At 34.4% G+C, this 12914-nt stretch overlaps 1 protein-coding gene across 2 annotated transcripts in view; it reads left to right on the top strand.

The window, feature by feature from the left end:
• The window catches only part of METTL8 (methyltransferase 8, tRNA N3-cytidine), an 87059-nt gene that overhangs the window by 67926 nt on the left and 6219 nt on the right, over nucleotides 1-12914 (top strand). For both annotated transcript variants that reach the window (XM_081262228.1, XM_081262227.1), the window contains 3 exons: nucleotides 3669-4024; nucleotides 5013-5062; nucleotides 11213-11276. In XM_081262228.1, the coding sequence (XP_081118354.1) occupies nucleotides 3669-4024; nucleotides 5013-5062; nucleotides 11213-11276 (470 nt within the window). The remainder of the gene's footprint in view (nucleotides 1-3668; nucleotides 4025-5012; nucleotides 5063-11212; nucleotides 11277-12914) is intronic.

The raw sequence follows: 12914 nt of genomic DNA, 5'->3' as shown, positions 1-12914 counted from the left end.
CTATGGTATATCTTTGGGTAGGGGGTGGTACCAGTTAAACCCAGTGGCCTCTGAGTTACACCCCTAGCCCTTATTTGTTTTAATACTTACCCACATTCAGGGCCTTCCTGAATTCCTTATAAGTTTAAATGGGCACCTGGCCAGGTGAGTAGTCTGATACATCATGGGTTAAGGTGTGAATACAGGGATCATGTAAGAATTTGCATTCCTAACCAATTCTCAGGTGAGTCCAAAATTTCTAATACTAAAATAGATTTTTCTGTTTAAATGACCATTTTTAAAAAGGAGACAAATATGCCCAAATATTTACCAGAGATTTTCAAACCCTTTGTTTAAAACAAATTTTTTTTGATCATTTTACTGGCCAGGCATAATGGCATACACCTATAATTAATCTCAGTGACATGAGAAGCTGAGGCAGGAGGATCACACGTTCAAGGCCCGTCTTAGCAATTTAGTGAGGCCCTAAGCAACTTAGGGAGACCCTTTCTCAAAATTAAAAGAAAAAGAGGCTTGGAATGCCTGGGTTCAATTCTCAGTACCAAAAAGAGAAAGGAAAAGGAAAAAGAATCACTTTACCAATTCTTTCTGCTAATTAAAGGACCCCAAGTCAAGTATTAGGCCAGTAGCTAACTCTTCTCTCCTCAAATAAACATTATTTGGAATCGAGTGTGATTTCAAAATGAAGTAGAGATGAGTGGCAGTCTTTCTCTAAAAGCTATTGATATTTTAAATTGTTGTTATTGGTATAATGGTTCATGTAATTGTTTGATTTTTTTCTCTTAATTTTTGAGAGAGAAAGACTTGAAAAACAGCTTGACAGTATAGATATATTAGCAAACATTAACCATTGTTTTCTAATAGTAATTGAGTTCTTTTAAAAAATTGCATACACTGGGGTTCAATTTAGATGCCTCAGATATTTGTTATCTAAAACAGATTGCAATCACATTATTACAGGTTAATTTTCTTTATAAACTTTAAAAAACTAAAGCAACAGGCTCGTGTTTAGACCAGCAGTCCAATTCAAGATTGTGCTGTTTGTAAAACTAATCATGTTTGTTTTTTAAAAATTCATGGCGCTTAATAGAAAAATACACAGAATTTTTAGAGCTTAAGCAGACTAATTCGGAGAACTGTAATTCAACTTTCTCATTAAATGAGGAAACTGTAGGCTAGGTGAATGAAGAATTCAGCTAAGATTCTTCATCTTTGTGTCAGATGTAGAGATACTACTTTACAAAAGATAGAACAGTATACCTAATAATTATGAAATTCTTATCATTGCTTCAATTTTTCATCTGTGATGAATGAATATAAAATAAATTTTAAACTTACCATCAGTGTGCTTACTGTGATGTGATTTTTTTTCTCTTAGTAAATTAGCCTTTATTTTTTAATTACTATGTAAAGTTGCCCTGTTTGACTTGCATGATTTATTTGCTCCCATGTCATTGGGCACTTGAATTCTTTCCCACTTTTTTCTATTACAAATAGGACTGCTATGCACATACGTTTGCCAGGATATTCCCCTGTACTCTCTACTTCGCTGCCATTAATTCCTAGGGGAATATATGCAAACTTAATCAAGGTATAGTATTCTAGTTACTGGTAATTAGGCTCAAATTTACCTCTCAAGTAACTTGACTTTGGAAACCTGAATACTAGAGCTATGACTAAATAGCTTCTTATCTTTAAATATAGGTCTTCTAGCTGCTTTTTATTAGGCAGAAAGTCTTTCACCTGCGTGGAATGAGTTACAAAGAGAGTTTCTAAGGCAAAAGAAGAGAAAAAGGTTCAAAAAGACCCTTGGGAAATTTGGCAGTTTTTTAATTTCTCCTGAGTCTAATTTTTAGAAGCTTGTTTTGTTTTCTTACACAGTAAGTACCCTCCAGTTTTTGAAAGTGGAGATAGAACTATTTTCAAGATAAATATACATTTTTAGATAAACCATACATAGACTTGCTTCTGTTTGTGCAGATGTGAGCATGTTTTGGACTTAACATCCCATAATTCTTTTGTTATAAAGATTCACTTTCATTTCTCAGATCTTAAGTACAAATTGGAGTTCCTGACTTCATAGCAGTGTTGCTGCTGCTGGATACAATTGTCTTGATGAGAAGGAAGTCTTGTGGTTAGATGGGTGGAGATCTATAGTGGGAGGCCATAAAGATAAAAAAAGAAAGAAAGAAAAGGAAAACTGTAAGCTTCAGGACAGGGCTATATAACAATGATGAGCCTGACCATAGGCAACTGCTTGTTCTGAGAACAGGGGCTTCTTTATACTGATGAAGAATATGAATCTTTTAGTTTTAGTTTTAATTTATTTAATTAGGAAATTCACATGGATCAAATTCAAATGAAAATTCTCCACATCATGATCCCTAGCTCCTCCTTTCATATCCTGAGAGAGATCCAAGGTTACTAATATGTGCTTACCCTTCCAGAGGTATTTGGTACCTATACAAGTAAGTGTGTATATACACACACATGAATGGTTCTGTGTGTACATGCACATTTATTTTTCCTCCTCCTTTGCCCCCCCCCTCTCTCTTAATGAATGGTTGCATAATATATATGATGTTTTACAACTTGCTTTTCCCCACCAAAACTAAATCTTGGAAATACTCCATATCCATTAAAAAGCTTTTGTATCATCTGCATCCACTTTTAAAATGTTATGTGTCTATATTGGGTGAAAGTAATTATTTTTTTATTTTTTTTTTAATTTTTTGTAGTTGTGTATGGACAGAATGCCTTTATTTTGTTTATTTTTTTTTTAATGTGGTGCTGGGGATCGAACCCAGTACCCCACACATACTAGGCAAGTGCTCTGCCACTGAGCCACAGCCCCAGCCCTGAAAGTAATTCTTAATTCATGGATTAAGCCTGGGGATTAGCCTGTTATCTCATAGGAGTCAAGAAATGTTTGTTGGATGAATAAGATTGGGAGTAAATTTTAATGTAAGGTACATATTGGAAGAATCAGGAGGCTAAGAATTGCCTGAAGCTTTGAGACATTTGACCTAACCCTGGCCCCATGGTCCCTTTGTTTTTTTTTTTTTTTGTTGTTGTTTTTTATTTTGAGAGAGGGTATTGCTAGGTTGCTTAGGGCCTTGAAAGTTGCAGAGGCTGGCCTTGAACTTGCCATCCTCTTGCCTCAGTCTCCCCAGTTGCGGGGATTACAAGCATGTACTACCATACCTGATTTATCATTTGAATTATGCAATTTCTGTTTTGATCATGAATTTTCACATTTGTCAAATGGAAACTTATAAAACAAGGTATCCTTTCTGTAAGATAGTAAAAATCCACAAAGATTATTAGTACAATATGTGATTGTTAAGATTCCAATATTAGACTATAGAAAGTAATTCTCAATGATTATACTCATAAAAAATGGCCATACTGTTAAAGATAAAAGCAGAATTATGGGGGTAGAACTAAATAATTCACTTATTGATAATTTGAAGAGAAGTAAGCAAACCTCTAATTTTAACTTTTTATCAGATAAATAAAATTATTATAAAACTAAAGATATTCAATCATAAATGTAATTATTGACAATGTACATTTTTAACAATATTTATTAAAAATAGTCACCAAAACAGTAGCTAATAGTAAATATGATTCATAGTTAAATAACTTTCTTTTTTCCTCTCTTTTAGATAAGTATGAAAGTGAAGCTAGTAAATACTGGGATGTATTTTACAAGATTCATAAGAATAAGTTTTTCAAGAATCGTAATTGGCTATTAAGGGAATTTCCTGAAATTCTTCCAATTGATCTAAAAACTAAAGAGAATGCAAGAGAATCATCATGGGATCATATAAAACCTAATGCCACAAATTGTTTCTCAAGAATACAAGAAGAAAAAAACCATTTTAAGAAAAGTTCTGGCTCATCAGATGGCCCAAGCAAAGCAGGATCTGATTTTTCCAACCTAGACCCTAAAAAACTTGGAAAAGGACCCCTGAAGACTGAATTGTTTCCTGGTAGCAGGGCCAATTTCAGAATACTAGAGGTACTATATACTTAAGGGACAATAATGGGAAGTGACAACATTTTCAAATGCATGTTTCATATGTTTTATTAATGTTCCAGATGTTTTAGGTGGAAAATGATCAAATCTAAGTGCTCAGTGTACTTTTATGCATAAATAATACTTAAGGGACTCACATCTTTAATCAGTCAAGTTTTAACTTGTGACTTTCAGTTTCATTTCTATTACCCCCTTTTTAAAAAAATTTGACTGTTTTCATTTCTACCGTGAGAACAGTTTTACCTATTTATAACGTTTTGGTCTTCATATTTACTCTCTCTGTTGTTACCTCTTTAGGTGAAATAGAAATAAGTGAAATATGTAATATGCTCTATCTAGTGTAGACCTTTGTTTTCTATTTTTTAAAACTAAGACCTGTCTTTCTGATTAAAAGGGATATGTTGATTACAGAGAATTTGCTAAAAAGCAGATAAGAGAAATAAAGTTATCTATAGTCCCCAAAGGATTTAAACACTGTTAAAATTTTATTGATTTTTTTCTCCTTTTGCTTATATTGTACACACATTTTGGGGTTCTGCTTTGTTTTTGTTTAACATAAGCAGTTTTACCTATCTTTAAAAGTTCTCTGTAAACATTTTCCTCAATGCAAATTATTTTACTATGTGGAAAACTATAATTTTTACATATCTATTTCTATACTACTGGACATTTAAATTGTTTCTGTAGCAGAATGTCTTTGGGTATAGGTTTAATTAGCCCTAGCCTTTATCATATTTATTGCAAAAGTTTTAATGTGGTTTATTTTGGGGTTTGGTGTATACAAATTTAAAATATTTTCATAGTCAAATTTTCAGTGTTATTCTTGTGATTTATTTCATTGTTTTTGAATATAGAAAGCCCTACTATACCCAGAGATCTAGTAAACTTCTTGTTTTTAAAAAACAGAAAATCTGACATTGTGTGGAAAATGTAATGCATTCATGGTATTTGTTTATTCTCTTCATTTTAGGTTGGCTGTGGTGCTGGAAATAGTGTTTTTCCAATACTGAACACCTTGCAGTGAGTTTTATTTAGAGTTTTCTCCTACAGAAGTTTGCATATTTATGAGATGTTGAGAAATTTTGAAAAAATGTTGTCATGTATATGCCAGTGGTGTTCTTAATTCCCACATAAACAATAACTAAAACATTTTCCAAAAGAAGTCTCAGTGACTAATTTACATGAAGTTGGAATTACTCTGAAAATGGTATTTCACAGACACGGGTTGTCCACCATGTGTTTGAAGCCTGCGTTTATGAGGATAAGAAGACAAGAAAAGAGCAAGAGGTTTTTTTTTTTTTTTTTTTTTATTGGTTGTTCAAAACATTACAAAGCTCTTGACATATCATATTTCATACATCTGATTCAAGTGGGTTATGAACTCCCATTTTTACCCCGTATACAGATTGCAGAATCACATCGGTTACACATCCACATTTTTACATATTGCCATACTAGTGACTGTTGTATTCTGCTATCTTTCCTATCCTCTACTATACCCCCTCCCCTCCCCTCCCATCTTCTCTCTCTACCCCATCTACTGTAATTCATTTCTCTCCCTTGATTTTTTTTCCCTTTCCCCTAACATCCTCTTATATGTAATTTTGTATAACGATGAGGGTCTCCTTCCATTTCCATGCAACTTCCCTTCTCTCTCCCTTTCCCTCCCACCTCTTGTCCCTGTTTAATGTTAATCTTTTTCTCATGCTCTTCCTCCCGGCTCTGTTTTTAGTTACTCTCCTTATATCAAAGAAGACATTTGGCATTTGTTTTTTAGGGATTGGCTAGCTTCACTTAGCATAATCTGCTCTAATGCCATCCATTTCCCTGCAAATTCCATGATTTTGTCATTTTTTAGTACTGAGTAATACTCCATTGTGTATAAATGCCACATTTCTTTAATCCATTCATCTATTGAAGGGCATCTAAGTTGGTTCCACAGTCTAGCTATTGTGAATTGTGCTTTTTTTAAAATTTTAATATTTATTTTTTAGTTTTCAGCGGACACAACATCTTTGTTTGTATGTGGTGCTGAGGATCAAACCCGGGCCGCACGCATGCCAGGCGAGTGCGCTACCGCTTGAACCACATCCCCAGCCCAAGAGCAAGAGTTTTTTTTTTGTGTGTGTGTGTTTTGTTTTTTTAAACTAAGTTATGAATTGTTCAACTTCAGAGATAGCTTGTTCCTCCTGGATACTTAGATGTCATTTTACACATAGAAAATTGAGTTTAAAGTTTATACTTTAGTCCTCATTTTATTTTGTCGTATTTTCTGAAGCAACACCCTATATAAGACTTTTGCACATCAGATCATTGTGTCTAGGCTTGAGATTGTTTGGAAGTGGCAGCAACGAATCATAAATCTTAAAAAAGAAGAGCAGCTGATGGAGACAGTGATATTCTCCTGACCTTCCCCCTTGTTCACCATCTCACCTCTGTGTGTTAGTATTTCCATAAAGAAGAATATATACCTTATAAAACTCGCCATACATCTTTTACTATGCTGCTTTGTCAAGTTGTTTTTTCAAAGTTTATACAATAGTTTTCACATAATTTTTTCTCTATAAAACCAGCCATAAGCACATTATAGTACATTTCCATTAGAGGAAAGGGGATGGAAATCACCCATCATCCTAACATAACCACTGATAGAATTTTCATTTATTGTGCATAATTTTTAATTTAACAATGTGATCTTTTAAACTCTATTATGAAAATGTAAAAGCACTGGAAAATCAAAGACAAGGACCGTGAATTTCCATAAACCCACTGCCTCGTTCAATAATTATTAACATAATGCCAACATCATGATGCTTTATGTTGATTATTCAGGTGTGTCACCAAAAAAATCAGAGCATTCTCCAACACTTCTATAAACCAAACATAATGAATAGTAATTCCCTAGTATTATCTAATTCATGACTAGTTAAAGTGGCCAGGGACAGGTGAATCTGGTAAATTTAGTTTTGAATGGCCTTTTTTTTTTTTTTTTTTTTTACCTTTTTTGTTTTTTCCGTATTCTGTTTTCCATTTTCCAGTTTCAGGGCTGAAACATTGCCAGGTTCCTTCACCCCAATAATATCTGAACTTTTAATACACTTAAATACACTTTATTGGCAATTAGATTGCATTTTATTTTATGGCTGTTCTCAAGGTATTATTTGTCATCTCATTTCTTTATTCCTTATCTCTCCAGCTACTCTTTTTATATTTCTTGGGGTAAAGAGCATATTTTGTCCCAATATGATTTTCCAGGTTGTCCCACAGTACAATATAAAGCTCAGTGTGTATTGACTGCTCAATCTCCAATTCCCCACGTGTTAGTTGTAATGATTCCCTACTCATTAGTTGCATTTTTCCCTCTGTACTTCTCCCTCCAGCTAATAATTACAAGTTCTTTTCCCCTCACTTCTGACTCTTTGCTTCTTGGCTGTGTCTTTCTTTCTTCATATGTTTTAGAAATCATGGTAGCTCAATAACTTGAGATAATTCATTCATCTTTAAAAGACAACCAGTGACTAGTTTTCCAAAAGATGGACTTAGTCATCCCCCCAAATCAACTAAGAAATTATATTCATCACTTTTGGAGAGTATAGGATTAATATTTTACCCTTTCAGAATACCTTACCATAATTAGACCTCTGGAATTGGAGGTTAGGTCATTCTCCAAGGATCATTTGATTCTTAAACCCCCTGCCAAGAGAATGCTTGGTGGTGTGGTAGTAGTAGTGATATTTGCACCTGCTTGCTTGGATAAGGGCCAGGGCAGTCAACTGATTTTACAGAAAGTCATTGGGCGGTCATAAGACTTCAACTTGGTCTGCTGATGTAGTGGGAATTCTGTCTCAGAGGTCATGCTGCCATCCTGGTAGGATATGTGCAAGTGGCACGTGCTTTCTTTTAGTTCCTAGACTGTTCTATATCTTGTGGGTATTCAGTAAATATTCAAAGGTAGATTGCAGAACTTTTATTAATAAGCTAAGTAAACCAGGGTTCAAAAAAGCATTTTTAGTTATTTTGAAGTTTTTAGAGGACCATGTTAGTTTTTTAGTTCCTGAAAGGCCAAGGCAGATATCCTTTAATAATAGTGGAAATAGTGATATTAGCAACAACAGTATAATAATGACTAACATTTATTGGGTGCTTACTCTGAGTCAGGTACCTTTCCAGAAACTTTACTATGTGAGTTCATTCAGTCCTCATAACCACTTTAGATGATGTATTTATCTCTCTTTTAAAGATGAGGGGACAGAGCTACTGCAAATTTAAGTCACATCCTCAGTCATCCCTTAAGTCACTAACTATCCTTTGGTCACACAATTAAATGGTAGAATCAAGACTCAAACCTTCAGCTGTCTGGTTCCATAATCCTCATCCTTAGCCATTATACCACATGTGCAATTTGCATCTGAGTGGTAATTGAGACCATTTCAAACACATGTGACCACCTAGAAAATTACAAATCACATTTATATGTATTTCACAGGAAGCAACAGGGGTAAATGGTGGAATGAAGTATATTGATGAGATGGATGAAAAAAAAATCAAGCAGTTCAGGTTTTACGTTTGGTTCAGTACCAGTTAACTTTTCAAAACCAAGTCTTATTTATTATACTTCAACTTAGACAGATTTTAAATTGAATGCAAATTCCTAGTGCCACAGAATAAATGAATTATATGTGACATAGTTCATCAGTGAGTAGCATTTAAGAGTATAATCTGAGCCTGGGTGAGATTTTGCTAAATTCATATTTGTGCTTATGAATTGCCTCTTGAATCAAATTAGAGGTTCTAATTTTGTGCTTCCAGGCCTGCCTTTATGTCTTGCCACATACCAGCTTGGGCTCTCCAGGATCAGCTCTGCTTCTAATTCCTGACATGTGATTTCCACCTCTAAACTGTCATACCATTGCTTCTTCTCCTTACTTAGCAATGCTATCATCCCCTTTCAGAACTTTTAAGACTTATGGTGCTGGCCCTCTCTGCATATCCCAGCTAGACCATCAAGTGCACAAGAACCAGGACCATACTTAAAATTACTGTTGAATGACATGGTGGCCTCTTTCTGTGATTCAGACATGGTTCTGTACAACATGACTCAAGAATTATTTGATACCAGCCTGCAGACAATGATCAGGAAGGGTACTGGCCCACAAAATCCACAGTCCATTCCTACCCATGATTAACCAGCCATTGTTACTATATTTCAAAGTAAGGCCAAACAGAATGTATTTAGGTTCTGAAGAAACCAGTTAAAATTAGTTAAGATTTTTATACAGATAAACATTCCCCTGCAAAAAAAAAAATGGAATTTATTTATATATTATAAACATAGCAACTAAGTCATAGATCAAACTCAGAGTTAATAATTATCAAATCTAGGATTTCAACATAGGTCTATTTGGCTCCAAGAACCATACTCTTACAATTGTATTGGACAATTTTATTTATTACTTTGTATTCTAATGCTTGGTACATACATGATGTTCAATAAATGTTTGGCAATAACTTAGAAACACAACTAAGAATTACTATGTTAGCATTTTATTCTTTTTTAAAAGTAATATTTTATATATATGTGTGTGTGTGTGTGTGTGTGTGTGTGTATATATATAAAGTATGTGGGTCAGTGCAATGGCACATTCCTGTAGTACCAGCTCCTTGGGAGGCTAAAGACGATCGCTTGAGCCCAGGTTTCAAGGCCAGCATAGGCAACATAGTGAGGCCCTGTCTAAAATAAAATAAATGTGCATATGTGTTTCTGCCCATTCGAGCTTCTGTGAGAAGCCCAAGAGACAAATAAGTAATACAGAAAGGAAGAGGAAGAAGGAAGAGTCTGGGAGTCCTTGGAAAAGGGTACGACTGGCCAAGCTAAGGAACTACAGTACATGCTGGGGGGAAAAAGGAGGAAGATGGAGCAATGTTGGATGTTGGCCTTGGAGATTTCCCATGTGGGAGTATGATGACTGCCAGGACCATACTTAAAATTACTCTCTAAAGACATGGTGACCTCTTTCTGTGATTCAGACACGTTTCTGTACAACATGACTCAAGAATTATTTGATAAAAAATGACAAAATCATAGAATTTGCAGGGAAATGGATGGCACTAGAGCAGATTATGCTTAGTGAAGCTAGCCAATCCCTAAAAAACAAATACCAAATGTCTTCTTTGATATAATGAGAGCAACTATGAACAGAGCAGGGAGGAAGAGTAGGAAGAAAAGAGTAACATTAAACAGAGACATGAGATGGGAGGGAAAGGGAGAGAAAAGGGAAATTGCATGGAAATGAAGGGAGACCCTCATTGCTATACAAAATTACATATAAGAGGTTGTGAGGGGAATGGGAAAATAAACAAGGAGAGAAATGAATTACAGTAGATGGGGTAGAGAGAGAAGATGGGAGGGGAGGGGAGGGGGGATAGTAGGGGATAGGAAAGGTAGCAGAATACAACAATTACTAATAGGGCATTATGTAAAATAGTGGATGTGTAACTGACGTGATTCTGCAATTTGCATTTGGGGTAAAATTGGGAGTTCATAACCCACTTCAATCTAATGTATGAAATATGATATGTCAAGAGCTTTGTAATGTTGTGAACAACCAATAAAAAAAAAAGGACTGTCAGAAGGAAATGAATGATTTTAACATATATGCCTGAAGTAGAAATTAAGGGGAAAGATTGTTGGTGTTAAAGTCAGCTTTCAATATTCTGTAATAAATCTTCATGATTTCTTTAAAAAAAAAAAAAAGAATTATTTGATACCAGCCTGCAGAGGCTGATCATGAAGGGTACTGGCCCACAAACTTCATAGTATATTCCTGCCCATGATTAACCAGTCATTGCTACTATATTTAAAATTAAAGTCAAACAGAATGTATTTAGATCCAAAAGAAGACAATTGAAATGAGTTAAGATTTTTTATAAAGCAAATAGGCCCAACTAATGGGGGGCCTTAAAACCGGAATAGGAGCTTGAAAGTTACCCTGTAATTAATAAATCTCAATCAGTACAGGAAGTGATATTCAAAAAGGAAAAATGACAAGCCAAGTGTCATCCAAAATTCTATTAAAGAAGTAGTTACCAATAAATCAAATCTATAGTTTGCTTTCTTCTAACCTGACCATGTTTGGACTCTAGATTTAAATCCTTCTTCCTTTTTCATAGGAACACCCCAGAATCCTTTCTTTATTGTTGTGATTTTGCCTCTGGAGCTATAGAGCTTGTAAAGGTACACTTTATATTTTCTTTAAGGAGTCCATTTAATAAGGTCAAATTTATTTGCTTTTGAGGAATTCTTTTGAAATGTTTCTAAATCAAATATTATCTGTAACCATTTTTAACTGAATTTTTATGACTTCTGAGAATCATGTCATCGACTGCCTAAGATATTAATTATCCTAAAGCAATAGAACTTGTCTTAAATTTTTTTAATAACTTTTTTTTTAAATTTATTATTTATTTTATGTGGTGCTGAGGATCGAACCCAAGGCATCACACATGCTAGGCAAGCGCTCTACCATTGAGCCACAATCCCAGCCCCAAACTTGTCTTAAATTTAAGATAGATTTCAAGGAACTGGTAGACCTAGAAAAGCCAACAGCACACAGAGATGACCAAAATGGTACTGACCTACAAAATTCATGTCTATGAGTGTGACTGTACTCCAAACAACTTGTTTAAGTTCAAAGGAGATCAGTTAAAATTTTCATATGGGTAAACAAGTTCCCACCCCCCAAATTGAAATTTTCTGTTAAATCCTACAAGAAGATCTTATTCATATCTTTCTCTAAAGCCTCCACATAGTCTGGCACAGTAGGCATTCATTGAATTAAAACTTTAGAAAAATATCTGAGAAGGCATTTAATGCAAATCCAGACTGTCCTAGACTATAAGAAAAACAGTGGAAAACCTAAGATTATTGCACAAATCCCTGAATGGTAGTGAGTACTACCTTAGAATGAAGAGACAATTTTAACAAAAAGGAAAGGAAATTTTACTAACAAAAATGTACAGTAAACACATAGTTGAGTAAAACTTTTAAAAAGTAAGTAAAATCCAAGCGCAGTGGCACATATAATCCTAGCTACTCTGGATGTTCAGACAGGAGAATCACAAATTTGAAGCTAGCTTAAGCAACCTTGTCTCAAAAAATTAAATATTATAGCTAGGTGGCACACCACTTGCCTAGCAAGCATGAGGTCCTGGGTTCAGTCCTCAAAACTGCAGAAAAAAAGAAAATTAAGTAAAAATTAGATTTCTGATAATAAGAGTAATTCTTATTCATTGCAAACATTTTCCATAGTAAAAAAAATTAAAAAACGGGGGCTGGGGTTATGTGAGGCACTGGGTTCGATCCTCAGCACCACATAAAAATAAATAAAGATAAGATATTGTGTCCATCTTTTAAAAAATCTTTAAAAAAAAAAACCTAATGGAAAAGAAATAAATACACCAGTAATCACACTTCCTAGGGTGAATCAACATGATGTGTTCATGTATTTACTTCTGGTGATATTTCTGTAGACAAATTTTGTGTGTGTGTGTGTGTGTGTGTGTGTGTGTGTGTGTGTGACTAATGCAGTTTTTTTTAAATTATAGCTTTATTGAAATATAGTTCACATACTATCCCATTTTGAAGTATACAATTCAGTGGTGTTTAGTGTATTTAGAAATGTGCAACCATTACCATTATCTAATTTTGATTATGTGCTATAGGATATTTGTATTTTAAGCCAAAAGAGATATGGAAAAATCAGTAGGAGAGTTGAGGAACATCTTAGTGCCTCTAAACAACACAGGTTAGGCCTCTAACAAATGCCTACTGACTCATAAGACCTGCCCTACTCCTAAATTCAAAGAAGGATTA

Source organism: Spermophilus citellus, assembly GCF_964194105.1.
Source record: "Spermophilus citellus genome assembly, chromosome: 11".
Taxonomy (NCBI): domain Eukaryota; kingdom Metazoa; phylum Chordata; class Mammalia; order Rodentia; family Sciuridae; genus Spermophilus; species Spermophilus citellus.
Note: the sequence above shows the minus strand (reverse complement) of the source record. Positions and strands in the feature narration are given on the sequence as shown.